This window comes from Carya illinoinensis, chromosome 16, assembly GCF_018687715.1.
Source record: "Carya illinoinensis cultivar Pawnee chromosome 16, C.illinoinensisPawnee_v1, whole genome shotgun sequence".
Classification (NCBI taxonomy): domain Eukaryota; kingdom Viridiplantae; phylum Streptophyta; class Magnoliopsida; order Fagales; family Juglandaceae; genus Carya; species Carya illinoinensis.
This window is the reverse complement of record NC_056767.1, coordinates 21,913,330-21,941,117: the sequence shown is the minus strand read 5'-3', so window position 1 is coordinate 21,941,117 and position 27,788 is coordinate 21,913,330. Positions and strand designations below refer to the sequence as shown.

Below are 27,788 nucleotides of genomic sequence, written 5' to 3'. Positions count from 1 at the left end.
GTCAGTGGATGATATATATATATGTATATATTAATTTTTCTAACTTTTCTTTCCATTTTTAAAGAATTGAAAGGGTAGACCGGTCGGCGTGGCGTTTTCTGGATCGACCAAAAAGATTTTCTTCCCATAATCGCAGTAGAAGATAATTGGTCTCACACGTACGTCTCTCTTCATCTCTTGGAATAACGAGGGGAATGAAACTGGAACCACAACCACCCTCAAACATCCCCAGAACGAGGCAAAGACGACATCCTATATATCTCCGATGATTTGTTTCGAAAGCGAGGAGGTCAATGCATAGCGCCAACGGCGACAGAAACTGTCCAAAATAGTAACTTCCCCATAAAGAGAGCGATACCCAGAATAGTAATGGAAGTCGTACGCACACATGTGCACAGTATCTCCATCTGCAATACCTACAAATACCACTATAAGCTATCCTGTCCTGTAAAATCTCACGTATGCTTTCTCTCTAAGCATTCTTCAATCATGCCCACTCTTGTTGCTACCTATGTTAGGCCTCTCAGGAAGAGGAGGAGGATGACGAGAATTGTCGCCAGCACCAAATCTTCACCCCCAGACTCTCCCTCAACTTCAACTTCAGCTACGAACCCAGATGAGAAGGATGTGAAAAGGGATGGCCCCGATGGGCAAACTACGCTTTTGAGGAGATTGTGGAAGGTGGCAGCCCCATATTGGTATTCTGACGACAAAGTCCCAGCTAGATGGCAGCTGGCCGCTGTCTTTGCTCTCACTTTAGGAACCACCGGAATCAGTGTTGGATTCAATTTCCTTGGCCGAGACTTCTACAATGCTCTTGCCAGTAATTTTCTTTCCCTTTTTTCCCCTATTCTGTCCCTTTCTCTTCTGCTAATTCTATCTTTGTTACTACTTTAGTTTGGTAATGATAAGTTTAATGTTGCAAAAATAGACAAGGACCAACAACAATTCACGAAGCAACTTCTATATTACCTTGGTGCCTTTGCTGGTGGAATCCCGGTGAGCACATTTGCTCCACTTTCTGTATTAGGTATTCCTCTGCTAGCTTTATCTTCTCTTCATTCTTCCTCACACTATCGTTTTGTGAGATAGAGGAGGTAAAAGGTTCGCCTAACTTATAATTTCGCTGGCAAATAATGTGGGATTGCTCGTCAGGACATCAGATCTACGTTTTTCTTTGGTTGGCGCTTTGAGCTTTTCGAATATATTAAAAAAGGAAAATAAACAAGCTTTAAAAATAAGAACCTTGTTTTTTTTAACAAAGTTGTGCTCTATATTTCTTCGTAAGAAATCTCCATCTTTTTCTCTTTTTTTTTTTTTTTTTAACAAAGTCTGAATTTTGACTTAATAATCTTTATAGAATTATTAACTGAATAAAAGGAAAAAACCCCTCGTACGTGGATGCTTCAGGAACTAGTTAGTTATTAAGTCCAGGCCTCGTGTTCGAAAGTGCTTTTGGATCATGAAAATATGAGATTTGTCCTTATTAAAGATAATTATACATAATATAAACATACAAGTATTGTCATTTGTCTTATGAAAAATGCAAATGAGCATATAGTTTCCTGGGTTTCCTTCCAATTAGTAGCCACTTCTATCCGTTTTGCCCAGTAGTCCAGTACTATAGGATTCATAAGCAGTATCTTGCTCTGTTGATGCTATTGTTTTCATTAATTACCATTGATAGTCAAATTTATGTCAATTGTCCCAATACTTATTGTCGCTTTGCAGTTTTTTGTTTTGAGAGATTATGCAAGAGACACTCTTGCTTTGAGATGGAGGTCTTGGATGACAAGATATTACATGGAACGCTATCTGAAGAATCAGACATTTTACAAAATCCAGTCACAATCAATTATTGATAACCCAGATCAGCGGATTGTTGACGATCTTAGTTCCTTCACTGGGACGGCCCTTTCCTTCTCCTTGATACTTTTCAATGCTGCTGTAGACTTGATATCCTTTAGTAACATCTTGTATGGCATCTATCCTCCACTGTTTGTTATTCTTCTTGTATACTCGATCGGTGGAACAGCTATCAGTGTGTTTCTTGGAAAGGTAAGTACCATATTTTCTTGGACTTAAATTTTTCGAGAAAAGATACTACCAGTTCAACTGACTAGCAACAGTTTTTCTTCTAATTTCAGGGTTTGGTGACTTTAAACTTCTTGCAAGAGAAAAAAGAAGCAGATTTTCGTTATGGACTTGTTCGCGTTAGAGAAAATGCTGAATCAATTGCTTTCTATGGTGGTGAAGAAAACGAAATACAACTTCTGCTGCAGTACTTCAGAAGTGCTTTTGAAAATTTTACTGTATGGATCATTTTGGTCTTCTGCTTCTGCTGTTACACTTCATATTCTTAACTACATTATGGTCATTTGCTTTTGCTCTGAAAACTGCTTGTTCTTTTTTTTTTTTAATAATTAATAAGAGTTTTAGTACCATAAATAGGCATAGCCCAAGTACACAGGAAGTATACAACAGGAAATATCTACATATAGCAACTAAAAAGATAGAAAAAACTAGAAAAACTCCAACACATCATCACCATTCATTACATTAGCCTTGGCCCAAAGACACAGTTTTAAACAAAAATTCCTCACACATCATCACTATTCATTGACATACCTACATATGCTTTTGGAAACTTCTTGTTCTCTCACACCTTGAACAATTTACCCCATTTTGCTTATAGGATTTTACGACATATATTCTTTTATGAGGTTGCGTAAGGTGTCATGCTATTATTATAATGCCAATACCTAAGGGTATTTTCTCTGGTCAGGTCATGATTGAAAACACCACGTATGTTAATAGTTATTATGGCAACTACAACACCCCCCGCCCGGGGGATATAGCTGCTAGTTAATATTTATCTCCTAAGATTTGGCCTTATTTTTGTGAAACCATTAAGTTGGTATTGGTTGCCTTTCCCTGCAGCATGGGAAGATTAATTAGAGTCCGTGAGCTCAATGATACTAGTTGGTGTGTTCAGCCTGCAAAGGTCTTTGGGAAGAGGAACTTATATGTTCACTTCTTTGAAATCCAACTTTATAGACCTTTTCGGCACATACCACAACACCACTATGTTATATATTTTGCATATGGTTATATATTCATTATTGCTCAAAACTAAACAATCTATTTTGAATTTCTAGACTTGTATTGACTGAGAACAAGCATTGTTACCAACTTTACACACTAATGGATCAAAAGGTATGTTTTTTTTCCTAGAAGTTTGAATTCTTTATTTAAAGGCACAACCCAAATATAGTATGCAAAAGAGACACCTATCTAGAAGGAAAAAAGGATACAAGAAAATCATGTAAGTCATAGAAGCAGTCCAAGAGAAAAGGGTATTTGATTAAAAAACTTTTTAGCTCCTTTAACATCCTTTTGCGATATTCAAAGATTTTGTTGTTTCTTTCCTTACAAATGCACAACATGAGCTTAGTAGGAATTATCTTCCAGGCTGCTGTTTGTAATCTCACTCTAAAATCGAAGATGATTAATAGTCTCCACTCCTCTTACACATACAACACCAATCGATCACAATGATTTGTCACTTCCTTAAATTATCCATGGTGAGAATGTTCCCTAAAGAGGCCAACTAAGTAAAGTCAGCAACATTCAAGGGAATCATCATCCGTCAAATATTGTTTCACGGAAATGAGCTATGATCATGAGGAATAAGGATACTATAGAAAGAACAAATGCTAATCCCTCTTTTGGAAGAGGTCCACAAAATTGTCTTCACCTCCTCTTCTCAATCTAGTGAATACAAGAGATTAGATAACTCATCCAAAGTATTGCTATTCTAAAACCTCTACACCACACACTGCTTACGTGGCACAATTTGATTTGGAAGAGAAATTTTAAAATTTAAATCTTACAAATCAAATCTTACAATTTAAGTGATGTGGATGGTGTGCTCTACACACTGGTTTGTGAATAAAATAAATCATTCATTAAAGGTATCCACCTCCTGATCTTGAGCTGCTTTGATGAAGGATTATATTCCATTGAGGTAAAATTTCTTCAAGGTCTTGTAATCACGACACAGATCGTGCCAAAATTTAATCCTGGATCCATCTACCACCTCAAATTGGAAATTTTTGAAAACTTTTACCGAATTTTCCTTATATTCTTCTATAATCCCACCCCATGAGCCCCTTGGAAATCATTCAAACAACACCCACTCCATAAGCATTAGCACATAGAACCCCACTATTGTTGCCTCTCTCATTTTGGTAATGCCAAAGCCACTTCCCTAGTAATGCATTGTTAAAACTGAGCATATTCCGAACCCCTAGGGGACGTTAATGATTATCGGCCCCTTAGTCTTATGAATGGGGTGAATAAGATCATCTCCAAGATGCTTGCAAATCTCCTAGGGGAGGTATTGGGAAAGATCATTACAAAATCCCAAAATGCATTTGTAAGGGGTAGGCAAATATTGGACTCAGTTCTCATTACCAATGAATGCCTAGATAGCAGACTAAAAGCTGGCAATACAGGGATCCATTGTAACTTGAATATGGAGAAGGCCTATGATCATGTTAACTAGGATTTTTTACTTTACTTACTTGGGAGGTACGTGGGTTTGGGGGGAGATGTTGTTCGTGGATTAGATTGTGTATAGCAATGACAAAGTTTTTAGTTTCGGTGAATGGCAGTTCAGTTGGTTTCTTTAATAGCTCTCGAGGCTTAAGACAAGGAGATCCGTTGTCCCCACTACCTTTTGTCATTGTCCTGGAGGTGCTTAGCAGAATGATAACGACTTTGGTTAATAATGGATTTGTGGTTGGATTCTCGGTTGGTGACCCCAATAGGGGTACTCGTAACATTTCTCACTTACTATTTGCAGATGATACACTAATTATATTTTGTGAGGCAGACCAAAGCCAGATTCAGGCATTGAGAGCACTTCTACTTTGTTTTGAAGTGGTATCATGTTTGAAAGTGAATTTTGACAAATCAAAGCTAGTGCCAGTTGGAAATGTTTGTAACATCCAGCAGCTGGCTAATACTCTTGGATGTCAGGTTTCCTCTCTTCCCATGGATTACCTTGGCCTTCCATTAGGGATTGCCTCAAGAGCTAAATCAATCTGGGATACAGTGATCGAGAAGATAGAATGTAGATTGGTAGGTTGGAAGAGAATGTACTTGTTGAAAGGTGGTAGAATCACTTTAATCAAGAGTACCCTGTTTAATTTACCAATGTATTTTCTATCTCTATTCCCAATTCCAGTCAGTGTGGCAATCTAGATCGAGAAAATTCATCCTGATTTCCTTTGGAGAGGCATGGGGGGATGGGATGACTTCAAATTCCATTTAGTTAGTTGGAACAAGGTATGGTCTCCATTATCCTCTGGAGGGTTGGAATTAGAAACCTAAGGATTTTCAATCGGGCTTTACTTGAGAAATGGTTGTGGTGATATAATATGGAAGTAGAAGCCCTATGAAAATCAGTGATTGACTGTAAATATGGAGGTATGTTCGGGGGGGGGGGGGGGTGTGGGAGTTTGGAAGCACATTAGATGAGGGTGGGGAGTTTTTAATTATCATACAAGACTCGTGTTGGGAGATGACTCTAGAATAAAATTTTGGAGCGACCTATGGTGTGGGAATAATGCCATAAAGGACTTGTTCCCTTCAGTTTTTTGGGTTACATGTGAGAAAGAAGTTTCAGTGGCTGATCTTATGGCGATATATAGGGATCAAGTCCAATGGAACATCAACTTCATTAGGGCGGCCCAAGATTGGGAAGTTGGCGGTTTTGAAAACTTTTTTAGTCTCTTGTATTCCATGAAACCGAGCACTCAAGTAGCTAACACATTGTGGTGGATGTCCACAAGCAAAGGTACATTCTCAGTTCACTCTTTCTATAAGTCTCTCACACAACTGCAAAACAACCAGTTTCCATGGAGAAGGATTTGGCAAAATAAGGAGCCCCCCAAAGTAGCATTCTTTGCTTGGACAACTTCTCTAGGTAAGATTTTGACGACAGATAACTTGCGGAAATGCAAGGTGATCATAGTAGGTCGATGCTGCATGTGTAAGAAAAATGGCGAGACTGTGGATCATCTCTTACTGCATTGTGAGCTTGCTAGAGCATTATGGAATGAAGTGTTTTGCAGATTAGGGCTAGCTTGGGTACTGCCTGCCACAGTGGCTACGTTGTTGGCCAATTGGACAAACTAAGGAGGTTTTCCACAAATCAAAACTGTGTGGAAGATGGTTCCTATATATATTCTGTGGTGGTTATGGCAAGAGCAAAATGACCGGACATTCGAAGACAAGGAGCACACAATATCCTGGTCCAGCTCACCATGTGATATTTTACCTCTTCACCTAAACCTCCTGAAAGGAAGTTCTGCTTTAGCTTCCTGGTACAATTAGCCATGCTAGATGGGAAGGGAAAAGGGGATATAAAATTTGTAGGCAAGTTAGAAAGAGTTCTTTTAATCAATGTAATCCTACAACCTTTGCACAAATACATAAACTTTCAACCCAAAATACCTTTGCCTTGAAAATGGCTCCTAAAGGGAGGCCAAGATACTTCTTATGTAAGGAAGACATCTTGTATTCCAAGTAAGCCACCAGAATCACCACATTGTCAACATGATCCACTGGAACTAGTTCTTGATAGATTGATAGGCAAAACCCAAGCACTTAGAACATAGACAAGAGTGACATCTAGGCATGATTGTCCAGTGATGCAAGAAAATCATTGATATTTAGGCCATCAAAATCTATTAAAATCAACAATGGAATAAAGTGTTAAAAAGACTGTTAAAAAAAAAAAATTCTAAGCTCATCCATTGACCACTTGCGATCTTCAAAGCTTCTTTCATTTCTCACAATCCAAAGACACCACCATAGATGAATGGGGACCATCTTCCATAGTGTTGCGATTTGTGAATTACAGTCCAGGCCTCTCCAATTTGCTAGGAAATTAACCACTCTTCTTGGCATCACCCAAGATAATCCCACTCTAGCAAAGAAATCATTCCATAGAGTCATGGAAACCTCATAGTGAAGTAGTAAATGATTAACAATCCCCCGCTCTTTTTGCACATGCAACACAAATCCATTTTAATAATCTAGTGGTTCCTTAGCTTGTCTGAGGTGAGGATATTCCTTAAAGAAGCTGTCCATACTAAGAAAGCTGCTCTTAGGGGTGCCTTAGTCTTCCAAATACTCTTCCATGGGAATGAGTTTGTCTTGTGCATGATAAGAGACTTGTAGAACGAGCGGACGGTGAATTTCCCTTTCTTTGAAGGATGTCAAATGATCTTATCGGCCTCTCACACCCTCACTTTAATAGGCTTTCTTGGAACTAGTTCTAATTTAGCCAGATTGATCTTCAATCTAGGAACTGCTTCAAAGCATAGGAATAAAACTCACAAACACGAGAAGTGATTTGCGTTAGGCACACAGAACACCAAAGTATTGTTTGCATAAATGAGATGAGATACATTAAGTACGCCAGCATTTACAGCCTCACAGGAAAACCTGAAATCAAATTCCGTTCAACCAACGCCCATGACGTCTTGCTTAGTGTCTCCATGACTATGACAAAGAGCAAAGAAGACACTGGATGTCCTTGTCATAAGCCATGAGAGCTGCTAATGAAGCTGGAGAAAGTATCATTCACAAACACTGAGAACTGCACCATATTTCTATGGTGTGGATTCCAAGATCATCATTTTCCCCGTTGCCACACCATTTAAGTAAATATATAATGAATTCCCAGTTCACATGATCATATGCTTTCTCAATGTCCACTTTGCACAATGCACCATGCTCTCTATATCTAAGCCTAATATCCAAGCACTGTTAGCAATAAGAACAGAGTCTAATATGGGATTAGCAACTAATATTGAACTTGTATGCCTTATCATGTTGTAATACTTATGTGTTAAACTTTTTTTTTTTCATTTAATAACACACTACCTTCTGATAAAATCTGCTTGAGAATGTGCACTTCAATTACCATACACATATACTAGCCATATGAGCATTATTATTATTATTAGCCATTTTCATAACATTTTCAAATTGGATGAAAGCATGTCCTTAAATTTCATATCTTGATATTTCCATTGATATTGATACTTTCTGATCATAATTGATTAATCTAATCATATTGATACTTTCTAATCAATGATATTAGTATTATTGAGTCGTCTAATTACTTACAATGATATTCATGGTCCACTTGAAAGAGTGAATTACTTTGGGTTCTTTGCAGCAATTGTTGATATCTTCTAGAAATCTAGATTTCTTCACCAGCGGCTACCGCTACCTCATTCAAATTCTTCCTGCTGCTGTTGTTGCTCCCATGTATTTCTCAGGAAAAATTGAGTTTGGTGTCATTAATCAGTCAGTATCCGCTTTCAATCATATCCTTGGAGACTTTTCTCTCATTGTTTACCAATTTCAGGCTATTAGTGCATTTTCAGCTGTCATTGATCGACTAGGTACTGTACATTTTCCTTTTTCTCTCCTTATATAATTAATCTGTGTTAAATCTCTGAGCAATTATAACTTTGTATAATGGGATGAACATCCTGCACATCCTTCAATGGAATCTTCAATGAAAATTGCATAAGAGAAGATTATGTCTTTTTGTGATTTTAGGAGGTTGAAATAAAAGCTGATGAATGTCTGTTCAAAACTGCATTTGAACAATGCTTTAAAAGCAATTATGGTGGCCACATTCAAATGCAGTTTTGTTCGAAACTCTCTGAAGTTCTATGGATGGCCTCTGTTTACACCTCCTTTCGAATGCATTTCAAACATGAATCTCTAGATCTGTTTGGATGGCCTCTGTTTGAGCCCTATTCAAACTTTGCTTTGAATACCTCTGGAACTCTTTGGATGACCTCCATTCTAAGCAGTACTAAAATATTGTTTATGGCTTTATTCGTTTTTTGGTAATTCCATTTATTTTAGGGTTTTTTTTTTTTTTTTTTTTTTTTTTATCACATTGCTTCCAAAATAACTTTGTTTTTGAGCTTGAATTATAATTTTGGAAGAATTTTCTCTTTCCAACTCTTTTTATTCTTTGTAATTAAGAGTCGACACCCTTATTCCTGGTATTCTTGGCAAATCAACAGGTCTGAGGAAGGCTTTATGGTATTCATGCATGAATCAACGGGTTTATTATGAGGTTGCTGTAATTTTCCTAGCATCTTTGTCCTGTACACTCACTGAAATTTGAAAACATCTTCTTTTTCCTCTACACTTCATGCATCAATCTCACTGAAAGTGGGTAAGATACAAGATTGGAGGAAACTAGGATGCATTTTTTGCTTTTCTTTTGAGTTATCATTCCTGGAAAGCAGAAGGATGTTTCTTCTGTAGTTGTTCTTATTCATTTGCTTTCCTGGATCCATGGATATCAGCTGTGGTGTAAATATTGTATCTCATTGTTTAAGAGGTACCTGAAGATCTGTTTTTCCTTGACACTTTTTATAATCAATCGAGTCGTATGTATCAAGGATATTGGAAATAACAAGAATGTTGCTTGAGTATTTTGTTGGTAGTATATACTTATTGGACATTCTGTGTATGTTCATATGGTTCTCCTTTTTATTCTTTTGGTTAGAAATATGCATGACTAGTGAAACTAGGCAAGGGAGTCCATGATGGTAGATGTGTTCAAGTTTGAACACTTATTTACCTTATGATAACAACTTTACCTCTCCCCCAACTCTATGCAGGTGAATTTGATGACATTTTAGATAGAAGCTCTAAATTAGTTTCCGAACCCTCAGAAAAGATACAACTTGTGTACCATAGTGTTAGTTCACATGTACTGGAGTCCAATGGATCCATGCCCAAAGATAAGCATAAAAGATTACTGGATATAGAGAATTTAACCGTACAGACACCAAGTAAAGCTACACTGGTTAGAGACTTAAAATTGGTGGTCAATGAGATGGATCACTTACTGGTTAGTGAAGTATTCCTTTATTTATTTGTGGATTTTTATTATGGCAAGCCTGTTGGGGCTGAAAAGTATTTACTGGTTAGTCATTTAACTAACAGGTAACAGGACCTAGCGGGAGTGGTAAGACTTCCTTGGTAAGAGCTATGGCTGGCCTTTGGAGTACTGGAAGAGGAAAAATCACATTCTATGTGAAAGATGGAGAAAATCCTCCTGAAGTAAGAACTACGTCTGATGTGAAAGGAGAACATGAAAGAGCCGTAAATAGAAATGCGAGAGGCATATTTTTCCTCCCTCAAAGACCGTATATGGTTTTAGGAACTCTACGTCAGCAGTTGCTTTATCCAACATGGGCTGAAGATACAATTACCAACCCCAATAGTGCTGAACCAACTGGTACATATTTAAATTATTTTCCCCATGTGCTAAAATAGTTTTAAAAGACACTCTGCATTTACATTAATCTAACGTGGCATGCTCGAGAATACTGCTTCTGCTTATCACATTTGTCATTTGAGGGACAAATGGTTCAAATGACAAATTTCTATTCTAGGAATCTTAGAAGATGTTTTGGACAAGGAAAGAGTAAATAGGCAAATATCTTAGGAAGTGGACCGTAATGTATATGAAGTCCTCCATACATAAACATACAAACAGAACTTAAGGGCTCAGATAGAGCTGTCCTATCAACATTACCTGATCAAGTTCATCTGATGATTACATTTTGTGATGATGATATTTGGCTGCTCATTTTTTCCATGTATCAAGTTCTTATTTTCACTTGGTATATTCCGTTGGATGTCTAATTGTGATATTTATTTCATAGGTCCACTTCCTTTCCTGACACGGGTACCAAAGGCAGGAAATTTGAGTGAGAAGCAGATTAAGCCTACAACGGATGAGTTAATACAAGTCTTAGAGGATGTCCGCCTTGACTATATATTGTCTCGTGTTGGCAGTCTGGATTCGATGTGTGAATGGTCTAGTGTTCTTTCTCTTGGAGAGCAGCAACGCCTTGCTTTTGCACGCCTTTTGCTTTCAAAACCGAAATTGGTTCTATTGGATGAATCTACCAGTGCTCTAGATGAAGCCAACGAGGTATCACCAACTTTTGATCATCTTTATATTTATTCTATAATGTAAGTTTTGTTTCTAGACTAGATTAGACTAGGGAATGCATAAAATGTGGGCATTGAAAGATGGATTGGTGCAAATTAATGTTCCTTTCCAGTCCTTCATGTTTGAATCCTGTGGACTTCTGGTCTAGTGATTTCCATCCGACATGGTTCAGTAACAGTCCATCTGCTGGGGCCCTACTAGTTTTGGACACATCATCCTATAATAAAATCATATGCAGTGAGGTTTCAAAGAAGAAAGGCTTACCAAGTTCTGAACTGGCGTCAAATATCTCTGTTTCTCTACCTTTTATCAGATCTATCTTCTATATGTCTTCTTCTTTTGTGATAAACTTCATTGTTTTCAACCAGAAAACAATCCCCTGTAATGACTTCTCTTAGTCGATCTGTACGAAGACCTTGCTACAGGTGGTTTGTGTTAACTAGAAAAATCTTCATGCAGCCAAGGGGTGGATGAGTTAAATTGAGATGACATAATAAAATCTTTGACATGAAGTTTTACAGGTTTTGCTTCTGTTTGCAGACTCATTTATACCAGCGGATTGGAGCAGCAGGCATCACATACATTAGCATTGGCCATCGGCGGTCCCTGTTTGATCACCACAACAGGGTCTTACATATATCCACAACAGATCCCAGCGATACTCGACGTAATTGGCACCTTGATTCGATTAATCACAACACTGTATGACATATTAAAGCTGTAATTGTTGTGGACATTTATTCTCTACCGGTTGCTGCTTTGCATAAGGTGACATTCATGCTCCAAGTTGGGAAGGAGCACTCCAATTGGAATTTTTATTTCACAATGGCAATTTGATTGCTTGGTCATATACATCATGGCTTCACATAGCCACTATGTTTCAAGCGGTTCACATTTTGCTCTTTGATATTATTCTCTCTTTTCTACAGTAGATGTCAACAACGTTATGACATGCTGTACTTTTGTATATCTGCAGCATTCGTTTGGCTCAGGTATTCGTATAGAATGCTAAAACTAGGTGGGAACTAATCGCTCTGCTTTTGAAATCTGTGGGGGAAATGTACAGTGAACTTGTTGGAGTCCCACCTTTATGATGACTGAAAAAAAAAAAAAAATGGTGGAGGTGGGGATCTAGTATTGCTTCAAGATAAAAATAAACAAAAATAAATAAATAATAAAAATTAATCCCTGTATTACTAATTTTGCATATATGAGTGCAATGTTGATGGCTAATATTCCAATCTGTAAACTCCATTAACGTTAATTACTATAGAATGGGGTTGACAAATTATCTTTTAGGTGTAAAGGTCATTATAGGGAATGGTAATAGTATGTATGTGGTTGAATCAAAGTTTTGAATATTGTTCCGGTGACCGTTTCAGTTAAGGCACTAGAATGAAATATTTCGGTACCTATATCATTTCAAAATTATCTATATATGTATAAATTATATTTTAAAATAATATTAATACAAGTCTTAAAAAGTTAGAATCTTGAGATGTGAGTTTTGACCTAGTACTGGCCAGTATTAACTGAAATGCATTGAAATAGCTGGTATTTGATCCAGTACAAAACACATAACTCTCCCATGCCTGGTAGGGTAAATTCTAGTCGAACCGGCCAGTTTGGTATTCAAAACATTGATGTTGAATTATAATTTGAAACATAAGTTAATTTTTTAAAATAAATTATCTTATCCTCAAAAATTTGATCGTTGTAATGAAAAAATTTAAAAATAAAAATTGGAGTGATCAAATCTACATGGAAATGAAAATTGTAGCTTAAATTTTAAATTAAGAAACTGAAGGTAATTGATAAATTTAATAGGTTGGATTTGCAATTGACGCATTGAAAATAATTGATAATACAGAATATAAAATATAATTTTCCCTTACTAATTTTTTTTCAATGTGTATGTATGTCTCTTGGACGGCCTTTAGGATCAAGTTTTAAAGTTGACATGGATTCTTGAAGTACAGAAACTCATTTTTCAACTTCCCTCTTTCCAAACTGGAGAAAACAAAAGTGGCCTTTTCCTTCACAATTATGCCTTTGACATTGATGGATTTGTGCCTATTTGACTTTTCATCTATAACTTCGTATGCAGAGGATTTTAATCCCACCATTTCCGCTAACATAAACATAAAGCAACCTAAGATCATTGTAACTGAGTTTACATTATATGACCAACAGCTCGTCCAGATAAGAAGATTTGGTAGGAATGGAATGAAAACCAAGATTTGGAACTTTTTGAAAGGTAAAAGAAAGAATACAACTCAATATATCACTGGCACTGTCTCTAAGCTCAATACATCAGCAGAATACAAGTCAAGATGTGTGCCATGAAGTTGAAGTTGTAAAAGGTAAAGTCTTGTGAGGAAAAAGCAAAACGATTTGCTTTTACATTTCAAAATTAAAAAGTGGTTGATCTCTCTCTTTCCAAGGCCAAGAAAGTCAAGTCCTAGCAAAAAAGAGGAAACTCAGTCTAACATAGCAACTTTCAGCTACGGGGTATACTTCTTGGAAGTACAAGGTATCATTCAAAGAAACCACCATCTTCATGCCGAAGACATGTCCCCCAAGCTATCACATCTACTCATACTCAACAGCTGTACAGACAAACCCGACGCAGACGGCTACCAAAAAGCTCTTTGAGTGAAAACTGTGGAAGAAATGCCATGAGGATCACCAATTTCGTTCCAGGTGTATGCCATTTCCATTGCTATACACACCATTTACTGTCCCATTGGACGACTTAATTGTGCCATCATTTTTGTAGGCTCTCACTGGTGAGTGTCCATTAGCCATCCCATTAGTCACTGATTTTCTTAAATGGCCCTTGTCATGTAGGACAGTCTCCAACTGCTGGCAAGCTGCTGCTATTAGTCCTGTAAAGCAAGAAATTATGTCCGCCTATCAATATAGATCCAAATTCAGGAAGTAAAGCCATTGGAATTCTGACCATTTAGAGAATCTGGCACATGTTTGTTAATTCCACTCTAACCTACACCACCTTAATGAATTTGACTTGTTGGATGGGATAAACGTATACATGCATACACAAGTGACATTCTAAATGAAGAGAAGCGGCTTGAAATATACTTTTAACAGAATTCAAACAAAATGTCAGGAAATAGCCTTCAATCCTCTACTGATAGTATCCACATGAATTACTTACCACAAAAAAGAAAAAAAAAAAACATCCACGTGAATTTTAAAAGTAAATTGAAATGACTCCAGGCACTGGAGTCTGGAACCGGCCGAAACCGGTAGAGAACGGGTTGGCCAGTGGTATTAATTTAATGAAACCGATGTTGGCCGGTTCAGGCCTGATCTGAAACAGGTTCAAACCACCGAACTGGCCGATTAATTTTTTTTTTTTATAATATATATTTATATATATCTTATGTAAAACGACATCATTTCATACCCACAGTTTAGAAAAAAAAAAATTATATAAAATGATGCTGTTTGGTTTCATACACCAAACGGCACCATTTTGGGTTTAGGGCTTCAGCCCTGTCCCTCGAAACCCCCCCCTTTTCCCCTCGATTGCACCGTTTCAGCCTGGGCTCTCTCTCTCTCTCTCTCTCTCTCTCTCTCTCTCTCTCTCTCTCTCTCTCTCTCTCTCTCTCTCTCTCTCTCTCTATTGTAATGATTTTGTTGTGACTTTTTGAGATTTGTCAATGCGTTCTTCTAATTTTTCTGGCTTTGGTAATGATTTTGTTGTGAAATTTGTTGATGGGGGTTGGAAAACCGACGGGAACACCAATGAACTGATCGTAACCGGCCGAAACTACGCCGGCCGATTTTGTCCCACTTAGTCAGCCGGTTTCGATCGGTACAACCCTCTGAAAACCATGTTGGTGTGGTTTCGGTTTTGGACCGAACAAGACCGAAACCGCACCGATTCTGTTGGTTTTCACCCCTAATTCCCTCTTCTAACACAGACAATTCCATCAGCCTACCTAGATGTTTAACACAACCCGAGTGACAAAATCAAAGTGATAAACACCATCAATAGCCAACTATTTGAGGACCAATGAAGTGAAAAAATGCATAATTTTTTTATAATAATCTATCAAATATAATAATCTATTTATGGCAGATCCAGTGCACCAGCATCATAGAGCTGCGTTACGGTCCGATATTCTGGCTCCAAGTTACTGAGATAAAACTGTCTGTGTAACACTTTGAAATCAACTCTACAGAATTATTGAACCTATAAGGAAATGTGACTAGGTGCTTGCTAGATCAACAAATGGTAAGGAAAAATCCTTTTGAACTGAAAGATTGCACAATTGGAATCTATACCAATAATTTTTGAAGTTGCACCCAGAATATAGTCTATGTACAATGATTTCCTTTAATGGAAAAGACGGGGAAATAATCTATGGATTGATGTATTATTGACATACAAGTACAGAGTCGATATTTTGATAACATCAAATTATTGGATAATTTGTACTTCTTTCGCTAAGCAACTGATTCCAAGTGTGAAAAGTGCCAATGAAAACAGCAAAATAAGGTTCTAGAAGTACCTAAGAACAGTGCAGAAGGTTTCCCAGGTCTTGACTTAAATTCAGGATGAAATTGAACACCAACAAAGTAGGGATGATCAGGCAACTCAACAATCTGCATTCGTTACACCAATAATTTTCTCCAAATTATCAAAAGATTGATGAATTTGAAAAACTGAATATTCTTTGGTTCAACCTCATAAAGCTAATATTCATAGAATCCAGTGTCACCTATCCTGCTACAAAATACTTACCTCCATGCGCCGACTAGTTTCGTCTCTACCAACAAATAATAGACCAGCATTTTCAAGTTGTAATATCATATTTGGATTGACCTGTACAACAGGAATTTCAGTAACTACTCAACTCAATGGTACTTACTGCTGCTTTCATAAAGAACAATGATATGCATGCACAAATTTGTGAGCCAAAGTACACATGTACCTCGTATCTATGCCGATGTCGCTCATCAATAAAACTTACATTGCCATACCTAAACATAATTTCAAATCATATTTCCAGGTTAGCCGAGCTGAGCTGAGATTCTAGATGAGTAGCCACTGAATAAAATCATTACATTTTATTTAACAAGATGTTATCATAAGTTCCTATCTGGAGATAAATTATCGAGTGAAAAGCATATTAATCATCTCTTTAGTATACCCCAAAGTCGTGAAGTGTGTGTGGTATATGTATGCAAGCTTAAGTTGGTCTGAATCCTTACAACTTTGCAGATGTGCAATCCGCAACATTGAAGTAAGTCCTCCTTGATCCCAGTCGCATAGTACCTCCCATATGAGTTTTTGAACCCTACTAAGTAGAACAGAAACTAGCTTATTAACCAGATTAAACATTGATCACTCCATCAAAAAGTTTGACATTGACTTCACTACAACTCATCTACGATAAAATACCTCTGGCATAAATATTACACAAGGATTTGTAGTATCAGGATCAAACTCTGTGCTGTTAGCATCATGCAAACCAAGAACAGACCGTGCAAACTCAATGACAGCAATTTGCATCCCCATGCAAATCCCCAAGAATGGAACATTATTCTCCCGAGCATACTTTGCTGCAAGAATTTTCCCCTGCACTCCTCTATCACCAAACCCTCCTGGAACAAGAACACCATCAGCACCCTGCAACACAAACAATATTAGAAGATCAATGGGAAAAATAAACTCCATATTAAATAACGTACAACCAAAAGACACTTTAGAGTCACCTTTAAACAATCCCATGCTGCTTTATAAACATCAGGGGTCTGCAAGTGGTAGTGAATGGTAGTCAGTTTTTCAATAGCACATATGATAAATAAATGTCTAAATCACCCCCTCCCTTGAGATATTGCAAACTGAGAAATACCACCCTTATTGTTTCTGTAATGACTCTAACCCTTACTATATCATCTCTCTTTCACTGGAATGCCCCATATTAAGTGAGTATAAGTAGTGAATGGGATCCCACACTGCTTGGGAGGAGGAAGTTCTTGCTCTTTATAATGATTCCAAGGGGCTTCAATTGTACCATTGACTAGTTCATTTGGAGTATGAGCTCAAATGTGGCTTCGGCCTTCCTTGGGGTTCACTTGTAGTGAGAAACTATGAGAGGTGCGCTTCAACTGGAAGGATCCCCACCCCCTTCAAAGAAAAACCTAAGAGCCAAGATAGAACTCTAGCTAATATACATCAAAAATAGGTGCCTCTCGTGACCTCATTATTGTCAAAACTTTATCGCTTCCAAATAGTCTCAAAGCCAGATCAATATGACATCTTCACTATGGAAGCACCACCTACCCAAACGGAGGATCCAGAACAACTTGAGGAGCATCTCGAGTTATTGTCAGCAGGAGATGGTGTGGATCATGAGGATGTGGTGGATGTTGTCGAGGATGTTGAAGAGGGGATATCTTAGATGATCATTCCTATTGGTGGTTGCGACAAAGGGATGGTCCCTGAAACTCAGTTTCTCCCTAGCAATGATGCAGTCGAATGGGAGGGCAGAAATCTGTTTGGGGGTGGAGGAGAGGGGGACGCCTTTGAATTTGCAGTGGGTTTCTAGAGAAGGGGAGCCCATTCCTCTGAATCGGATGATACCAAATGAATCCAATGTGTCGGATTGGGTGCTTCGCAAGGTAAAGAAAATTCAATAGTGTGTGGGAATTGAGTGTGTGGGTTTTGAAGAGCAGCTTATGGCCATTCTTACTGCCATTGAGGTGGGTCACTCACAGTCTAAGAAATCTGGGTCTAAGAACCAGCAAGAGCTTAAGCGACTCAAAATGGTCACTGAATTATGAGGGCAGCTCAAGCAATGATAGATCCAAAGGGAAGGGGCTTGTTTCTCCTTTATGAAGCCGAAAATTGTGTCTTTGAATGGCTGTAGGTTGAATGAGGCAAATAAGTGACTTCGTATAAAAAACATTATTCGGGAATGGAGGGCAGACATAGTTTGTTTACAAGAACCCAAGCTGAAATTTGTTTCTAGGAGAATAGTGCGAAGTGTTTGGAGTTGTACTTACGCAAATTGGGTCTATCTTGTATCGAATGGGGCTTTGGGTGGAATTTTAGTGATGTGGGATAGAAGAGTAGTGGAGAAAATGGAGGATTTTGTGGGAGAGTATACTGTGGCTTGCTCCTTCAAGAGTGTGGCAGATAATTTTTTGTATGCTTTTGCAGGTTTATGTGGGCCGAATGTAGACAATGATCGAAGAATTTTATAGGAGGAACTCGTTGGGTTACATACCTGGTGGGAACTTCCTTGGTGTATCGGTTGCGATTTCAATGTCATTAGATTCCCTAGTGAATGCTCTGGAGACAGCAGGAAGTGCCCAGCAATGACAGAATTTTCAGATTGTATTTTTAACTTGAATTTTTTGGATATTCCTCTCATGGGCGGGCTCTTTTACTTGGTCTAATAATCAGATGTGGTCTCGGCTGGACAGATTTCTAATCTCACCGGATTGGGAATCTCATTACTTGGAGGTGTGTCAAAAGAAGTTGCCTCATCTTTGCTCAGATCATTTTCTCATTACCTGGAGGTATGTCAAAAGAGGTTGCCTCATCTTTGCTTGTAACGATTGGACTTTCGAAAACAAGGAGCAGTCGCTAGAGGAACTTCGATCTTTATTTTTCCATACTTTATTTCTATGGGCCATAGCTTTAGATTTTAATGGCCTAAGCTTTCATGATTTTCTTGTTTCCACTGCTTCAACCTAGATAGGTCTTATCTCTTGTATACCCTCTTATGTACTTGAGCTATGCCCATCTCTATTAATAATATTGTTTACTTATAAATAAAAAATAAAAATAAAAATACGTGACATCCAAACAACCCGAATCTACCTCCATTCCCGCAATTAACGCCAATCAAAACCCAAATAACCACACATGTAAAAACTTAATTTCGTCCAAATCCCATTAACTGTCAACACGATAATCTATCAACAAAATTCACCACAAAACCATCATATTCCATCACAGCCAGAAACTTTCAACTGTAATAGAATGTTAAGCCTATGGGAGATAAGAGTTTATAACATTCCAAGGTGTTACAAATATAGGGCTGTATGCTTAATGGATTCCCTATAAATACAATTTTTTTTAATTACCTACATGCAAAGTTTATATCTTAGTGGATAAAAAGAACAAGGATGAGTGAGAACCACAAGGGAAAAAAAGGAGATGAAATGGAACACAGATGCACTGGAGAGGTTTGTATATTGGAAAAAATAACTACAAGAAAGGGAAGAAATCAGTGGAAAGTAGAGTAGAAGTCACTTCATATGTGCCTTCCATTTCTCTTTTCCTCTGATTGTTCAAATTTAAATAGAGAGAGAGCTTGAGAAGAAAAACAATGGTTGACCTCAGATTTGTGTTCTGGTGAGCACAACCGTGAAACAAGCACACTTCAAGCATAACCATCATCAGCTTCTTCCCCAACAGCCTTCTTTTGTCTACAAATTTCATAAACTATTTTCCAGGCATTTTCCGTGTATAAAGCATATTTTATGGTGTGACCTTTAACATAATGGAAGGAGGGAAATCTGTTAATTTTTTTAATGGGTTTCTTTGGTACTTAATTGTGCACCACCTCCCCTGAGAAGAAAGATATTCTAGTGCAGCCGGCATCCTCTAAGTTCAATTCCTAGCTTCTCCCTGAGTAAAGTTTCATTTCTAAAAGAGGTGGTCTGTGCAATATTATATCTCTGAGGGAGTAAACGGTAAGGCAAGTAGAAAACAGTACCAACCTCTTCAGCAGTCATGTCTTCAAGGTCACAAGCTGCAATCCATTCTACAATAAGCTTCCGCCGGCAAGCGACAGATGCATGCAAAAGAGCCTGCAAAAGAAGCCAAATGAAAGGAGCTGATCTACTAAAACCTTAAAAGCATGCTGTGTATGAGAATTGACAATGGATACTTATAAATTGCAGCCAAGAACTATGATAAAAGGTTTGAGTGTGTTTTTGAGTGGGGAGGGGGCTGGTTATCCTCCCCATGTTCTAGTGGATAGTGCAAGCCCTCCCCACCCTAACCTTAATCAGACCAAAGAATCTCACGGCTACTAATGTCTTAAAATTAAAAGGCATCATGGTATTTTTCTTTTTATAAGTAAAAAGGCATCATGGTATTTACACAACCATTCTTTGTCTTTCTGTTTCAACCAGGACTCTATTGACCAATTGACTGTCTCTCCTTAGGCATTTGATTCCCTGCAGGAATCTTCCACTGCACAAACCACCATTATCATCAAAATCCTAATACGCAATTCAAACTCTTCTTACCGACCAGGAGTTTATATGGTATAAATTCCACTCATCACCATTTATGAGACCTTGATGATTTCTCTCATCAACCCATCTGGGTTATTAGTTGCTTCAGGAATCAGTTTTTCAATTTAACGTGCAATTTTTTGGGCAAGTCTATAGCAAACACAACATCAATGCAGAATCAAGGGAACATCCATTCAGAACACACACAGCTTTTTGATTGTCAAAATGACCGTGTGAGAAATAGTTTAAAATGCAAATTTCTATTTTGTTTCAGTAGATATTTCTACTTTTTCTCTTTCTGTCATTCAATCTTATTGGTTGAAACTGAATGGAGGCTGCAAAAGAAGAATGAAGTGCTCCCCTTGCAGTCTTCTGTTTTTCAGATTTTTGTTCTTCCAAGAAATTACTAGCATACCCTTATTTTAGGTGTAAATTGCAGTATAAATTTCTCAAATTAAAAATGGGGAGTTTTTGTCATCAGGACTATGTGGCCAGTTCAAAATAATGTTGTTGGTATGCAGGGTATATATATAAATATTGCAACTCCTATGGTGATAATTTGAAGAATAATGATATAAATATAACCATTTTACAACCCATTTTATAACCAGCAATTGTGATAGTGCCACTCTTCACATTAGACTATCATGGGGCCATGCCATGCTGGCACACATGCTGGTAGATCATACAATATTTCGAATTGTATAAGTATAAGTGGAAGTTTCAAGAAATGCAACACCTATTGCTCTACATCAATTAGTCATTAGACCATACAAATAAAAAAAGTAAAAGCAGATAAATGTAAGCAAAGTTCGGTGGCATACAAAAATAAAAAAGCCAGCATACATCGTTAAATATAACACATATATGTTACATAGAAAAAGATAATTATGATTATTATGAAAATTGGATTTGCATATGTCTGAACAAAAAGGCAACTCACCTTTAAAACAGATAGGTAAGAATCTGAAAGGCCAGTGTATTTTCCAACCATGGCAATTCTAACCTGTAAAGTAGATGGCAGATAAGAACATTATTGTTGAGATTAGAGAAATAAATAAGTCTCATCTAAAAATGAGATGTCTTTGACCCACTGGATCATGCAACTTGTCAGAAACTATTGTCCTCGCAGTCCATTCCTTCAATTCAGGCTCCCTAGTGACACTGCAAATTATGGAAACGTTAATGGTCCACTGGAAAAACAATAGCCTCTTGCAGCAGCATAAATATTATTCATACAATCAAACCCTCTGTGTGTGTGTGTGTGTGTGTGTGTGTGTGTGAGAGAGAGAGAGAGAGAGAGAGAGAGAGACAGAGAGAGAGACAGAGAGAGTTAGTAAGACAAACCCAAGGTTCAGCCCTTTCAGGATAGCTTCATGTGCCTTCTGATCCTGTTCAGAATATTGGGGGATGAATAAATAGGCAGAAACAAGCATTTTCAAGTCCATCTGTGAATTAATTGTAAACATAAACGGTTTCAAATTTGATAACAAAACTACTTACTCTTAATAACAGAGGAACATGCCATATGTTTGGAACATCATAGAGAGTGACAATGTTTTCGGCCTGTAAATAAACGAGTCAGCTCTTCTTAGAAATCTTAAGCACAAGTGCACATACACATTCATATGGGTATATATGAGATGATACCGGCACATGGCAAAATTGAGCAAGTTTTGCCTTAACATTCTCCTCAAGTGCCTGTAAAAAAAATTAGGAACTTGAGATTGTGCTCACACGAAGTGGAAAGAGAAATAACATAAGGGAAAGAAGGGGACATTTGTACTCCGACAGGCTAGAATATTTGGTGTCAAGCCAAGTCCTCTAAGTCCCCGAACACTATGCTGCGTAGGTTTTGTTTTCTACAAGTTGAAATTTGAGCACACTACTAAGACAACAAGATGAATAGTATATACTTCATTGCAATTCATATTCATACAATTTAAAACTAGCATGCCACATTGAATACAAGTGTTGAATTGAATACCTGCTCACCAACGACATTGATAACAGGGACAAGGCTGACGTGAATTAAGCAGAAATTACCAGGGCCTAATATAATAAATAGTTGGGTAAAACCGGTTTATAGAAACTAAAGAAAATATATTTATTCACAATAATCTGTAAAATAAGACGATCATACCTACACGGTATGAAAATTGGCCAAGTGCCTCAATAAATGGCATAGATTCAATGTCTCCTGCGTCAAGACAAATTTATTCAATGTTTAATAATGAAAAGGATATTGGCTGTCCTAATACACATGAAAGATATATATGTACCTATTGTTCCACCCAATTCGATGACACAAACATCTGCTGGACCTTCTTGTCCATCCACTGGTATTTTTGCTACACGCTCTATCCACTCTTGAATGGCATCCGTAATGTGTGGAACAACCTACAGTAAGCAAAGGTAGAAACAAAATCATGAACTATATAATATTATCAAAAGCTTATAGAAAAAAGTTGGATGTCGAGAAAGACCTGGACTGTCTTTCCAAGGTAATCTCCTTTTCTCTCCTTGTCAATAACAGACTGTTAAATATCAAATCAAAGAATTAAAGACAGAAACAGCTCTATGTCATTTCAGACATCCACATCCAGACAAGACTAAAGACAGGAAAAAACTCAATATACCTGATATATTTTTCCAGTTGTAATATTGTTGTCACGGGTTAACTTGATGTCTAAAAATCGTTCATAGTTTCCAAGGTCAAGGTCCACCTTCAAAAAGAAAAGGCAGGTCATCCTTTGATTCTATAATACGAAAGTATCACATCCAACCTTTTAAAACAAATCAGTAACCAAAAATCAATTTATATTCAACGATAAAATACATTAACAAAGAAACCCAAAAAAAAACTAGGGAAAGTGTTGTTTAATAGTGTCAGAACCCTCTTCAGCTTGCAGTTACTCTATTTAGGAAAAGCCGAAATTTCTTGCACGGATGTTCTTTCCCACCCCTACGTGAAAATGAAGGGACAGCAAAGTGAAAACAATCCTTTAAGTTAATTTACCTCACCGCCATCATCTAAGACAAATACTTCCCCATGCTCAAAAGGAGACATTGTCCCCGCATCTGTGTTTAGGTAAGGATCTGCACGTACGGAACAAAATAATCACAAGGAAAAACAATACAAAAACTAGTTTCAATGAATAGGCATCCAAGATGGTAAATTGAAACTATGCAGCAGGATTTGAACAAGCTAATGGAGACAATTCTGAAAGGCTAATGGAAATTATACCTCTTTATTGCACGGCCAGAAACTACAACGTCCCAAGTTTCATATTTTTAGCAACACCCAATTGATTAAAAAATGCCGCCATGTCGTGTGAAAAAGTTATCATCTCTATTAGAAAATTACCAATTTTGTTTCTGACAACAGAAGCCATGCATTAAGATGAAAGATGCTCAAGTTGATCTTCCAGACAATCCACTAATTAATTACTTTATTAGTAATAAAATAAAATTAAAAAGTAAACAAACAAGAAGGTAAAAACAAACAAGAAAATCGCAATCGGTCCAATTCTTATAGTTGACTTATAAACTATCAGAAAACCAAGTTGTTTAAAATCTAAACGCACCAATCTCTCTAAATGAGAAAACCAACTGAGAGAGAGAAAAAACATAGTAACAGAAAAATACCAATCTTAATGGAAGTAACACGAAGTCCACAGGCTTTAAGGAGGAGTCCTATACTGCTAGCAGTAACCCCTTTGCCGAGACCGCTTACTACACCACCCGTCACCAAAACGTATTTCATTTGCGCTATCTTATTTCCTTCATAAAAATCCAATTTCAGATGAAACCAAACAACACAACATCAAAACTAACTTATAAACAAACGCAAAGCACAATTTAAAAAGCTTGTACCAGAAGCACTGGTTATAGTCGTCCACTAAGACCCGGTTCCTCTTTGGTCCTGATGGTATCAAAAGAATGATAGTCACAATGTAAACGCAAAAGTGGGATTTTATTCATATTACCAATAAAAAGGTGTAAGTTTGAACGGAGAGAAAAAAGAGGGAAGCTAACCTTGTTCACAATGGCGGTCTTTACAAAGCTTTTGCCTTTTCTTCTTTAGCTTTCTCTTCCCGGAATTTTCAATGGTGGGCTTTCTGACTCTCTCAAAAGTCTAGTCTAATCTTGGAACGTACAAAACCAAAAGACAAAAACAGAAAGAAACAAAGAAAATTTGCTTTTCCCTTTATTTGAAAAACATATGTAAATAAAGAAAAAAATCCCGAACAAATGGATGATGATATACGTAGAAAAAGATAACTTAGATTCCGCAGAAGGGGATTCTGGGGAAACGCAAAAGATGCCTCTTGTTTCTTCTCCCAAGCTGTGCTCTATGAAAGATTTCCTCAGCACCCACCCAGCTTTGTGCTTTGTTTCGGTTTCAGACTCTTGAGGCGGCGGGTGTCTCTTCGCTCGTCTTTTATTCTTGCTCTTTGCTTTTTCTTTTTCTTTTTATTTTTCAAAATAATAAAAAGTTCCGCTCAAATAAATATTTTTTTATTTTTAAATATATAAAATAACGTTAGATATAGCCCGTCATGATTCTTAAAACATTTCATCTTATTTTATTTAATTTTATCTCTTTATTATAAATTTTTTTAAATTTTTACACAAAATATAATATATAATTCAATTTTTTAATCTCAATTCAATTTTTTTAAATTTTAAAATAATAATAATATTAAAAAATAATATTATATTAAAATTTAAATTTTGATTTTGTACAATTTTTATGAAAAAAATAAAGTTTATTATTAAAAAAATAATTTTTTATATAAATCTTAAACTTAACTATTTTTTTTTAAAGAATGGGCGAAATCTTTATAATTTTAAAATTATAAATATTATTATATATATATAATATTGATTTCTTAGGGTTTCTCTCTACTTTTGGCTTCTTTTCACACCTTGAAGGAAAAGAAAAAAAAAAAAGTCTTTTTCCTCATTGACGGTTCGCAAAGGATTTCGTGACCCCATAGAATCAAAAAGGAAAAGATCTTTGTGCATTAAAATTCCATATAATATGAAAATTCTTATTTTTAATTATTAGAAAATTTTTACTTCCAAATTAGTACCAATATACATCATTTGCTTGTTATTGATAAGACATAATTTAATTTATCAAAAAAAAAACTATTAAAATTAAAAATATTTTAAATTAAATTTTATCATATCAGTAATATAGACGATGTATTCATTGCATCGACGCGAAAATAATATATAAATGTATTTAAAATAATAACAGTTAAAAGTGCATACCTATCTTTCAACAACATATTAACTTTCTCAAGATTTATCATTTGTAATTAAATTAGTTCTATTTAATTTTTTCATTCAAATTCTATTATATATAGTTATTTTTATATGTTTTTTATATATTTTATTAATATAATTTATTAAATTAAATATTTTATATTAAAAAAATAACAAGTTTAATAATATTAATAAAATATTTAAAAATATATATATATAAATGACTTCATTTTAAAAATTTTATTCACATAGCCGACAAAGACGTTTTTTTGTTTGTTCTTCCCTCGTGACAGCTAGGAGAAAACCAAGACAAAAATTAACAGAAGACAAAACAAAAGCACACGTGGCATCCAGTCAGCAAGCAATGGTATGAGCAAACCTAAAAGACAAAGCGGAAAAGGCCAAGTCTCTTTGCAATGAGTTCGAGGCCGTTTATATGGTAGTTTTGGATTTTCTCTAGTATTAATTAACATTATCCTTAGGTAACCTCAATAAACACACACTTTCATCTCTCTTTTTAATTTTTTAATCTCTCTAACCTTTGGTATACCTAATCAAAGTAGGGTATGGCTGAGGAGATTTGTCACTATGGATAGGTAAGGAGATTAATTCTTGAAAATAATAATTTTTTGTGTGAAAAAGTTTTTCTTTATGTTAGACCGGACAAGTCTCTTCAAATCTGTTTAAATAATTGATATGTATCTATCGAATATGTGACAAATACAGTCTATTTTTTTTTTATTGAATGGATGTATGTTTAACGGACATTTGTCATATTTATAAATGCATTGGAGAAAACCTTCTCCAAATTAGGTGTCTCATGCATTCTTTTAAAAAAAAAATAGAATCCACTATTTATTTAAAAAGTGGATTTATTTATGTGGTTCATAGATTTGTCTGTTTTTAAAACGATTATGTGGTGCTTATACACACTGAGAATATACAAACCATTTGCCCGTGCTATCTAATACAATTCCAATTAACATTTATTATGATAAGTAGTGTTTCCTTTTTAATTTTATTTATTAGTTTTGTAATTTATATGTCAAATATAATTCATGTCATATATAATTTATAAGTCAAATATAAGAAAAATAATATTTACAATTATGAGTATGCAAGTGCTACACCATTTCTTTGTAAAAGATAAGTAATTACGAGATTCATACGAAACAAAACTAATTTTTTAATAATAGATCATACTCTTTCTCAAAACGATTTTGTGGCACTTGTGAACTCTACAACTACATGTAGTATTACTTCAAATATAATTCATACGTCAAATAAAACGGTAGCTAGCCAACTTGCAATATCATTGCTAGCTACCTAATTAATTGAGTTATGATTAGTGATCATGCATGGCTACTTGCTGCAATATTCTTGCAATCTTACTAAATATAAGGCTATAAAAAGTTAATCATTTTCTTAATATGGCGATGAATCATGAAGCACATGTAATATCATAGATATACATGCATGCAATTGTCAAGACTTGTCTAGACGATTTCGTAGCACTTGTGAATTCTACAACTACATGTAGTATTACTTCAAATATAATTCATACGTCAAATAAAACGGTAGCTAGCCAACTTGCAATATCATTGCTAGCTACCTAATTAACTGAGTTATGATCAATGATCATGCATGGTTGCTGGCTGCAATATTCTTGCAATCTTACTATATATAAGGCTATAAAAAGTCAATCATTTTCTTAATATTGCGATGAATCATGAAGCACATGTAATATCATAGATATACATACATGCATGCAATTGTCAAGATCACTTGTCTAAACGGTTTCGTGGTACTTGTTAACTCTACAACTACATGTAGTATTACTTTAAATATAATTTATACGTCAAATAAAACGGTAGCCAGCCAACTTGCAATATCATTGCTAGCTACCTAATTAATTGAGTTATGATCAGTGATCATGCATGGTTGCTGGCTGCAATATTCTTGCAATCTTACTAAATATAAGACTATAAAAAGTCAATCATTTTCTTAATATGGCGATGAATCATGAAGCACATGTAATATCATAGATATACATGCATGCAATTGTCAAGACTTGTCTAAACGATTTCGTGACACTTGTGAACTCTACACCTGCATGTAGTATTACTTCAAATATAATTCATAC

General features: G+C 36.2%; 2 protein-coding genes across 2 annotated transcripts; one reads left to right on the top strand and one right to left on the bottom strand.

Moving 5' to 3' along the window:
* The first annotated feature begins 125 nt into the window (after positions 1-125).
* Positions 126-11,984, top strand: LOC122299124 (ABC transporter D family member 2, chloroplastic). The gene is made up of 9 exons (XM_043109094.1): positions 126-823; positions 932-999; positions 1,732-2,058; positions 2,148-2,312; positions 8,258-8,486; positions 9,732-9,964; positions 10,060-10,354; positions 10,785-11,056; positions 11,618-11,984. The coding sequence occupies exons 1-9, from the start codon at positions 370-372 to the stop codon at positions 11,783-11,785; spliced, it is 2,211 nt and encodes a 736-aa protein (XP_042965028.1). The 5' UTR covers positions 126-369; the 3' UTR covers positions 11,786-11,984.
* Positions 11,985-13,304: 1,320 nt separating this feature from the next.
* On the bottom strand, positions 13,305-24,801 carry LOC122299252 (CTP synthase-like). The gene is made up of 23 exons (XM_043109368.1): positions 24,407-24,801; positions 24,245-24,293; positions 24,017-24,151; positions 23,388-23,467; positions 23,008-23,094; positions 22,855-22,905; positions 22,651-22,768; positions 22,512-22,568; positions 22,356-22,420; positions 22,147-22,230; positions 22,019-22,069; positions 21,872-21,934; positions 21,716-21,759; positions 21,463-21,532; positions 21,312-21,374; positions 19,847-19,936; positions 16,826-16,864; positions 16,512-16,739; positions 16,322-16,407; positions 16,042-16,090; positions 15,852-15,932; positions 15,619-15,712; positions 13,305-13,965 (listed from the first exon to the last, which is right to left on the bottom strand). The coding sequence occupies exons 3-23, from the start codon at positions 24,132-24,134 to the stop codon at positions 13,763-13,765; spliced, it is 1,821 nt and encodes a 606-aa protein (XP_042965302.1). The 5' UTR covers positions 24,135-24,151; positions 24,245-24,293; positions 24,407-24,801; the 3' UTR covers positions 13,305-13,762.
* Between the last annotated feature and the right edge of the window lie 2,987 nt (positions 24,802-27,788).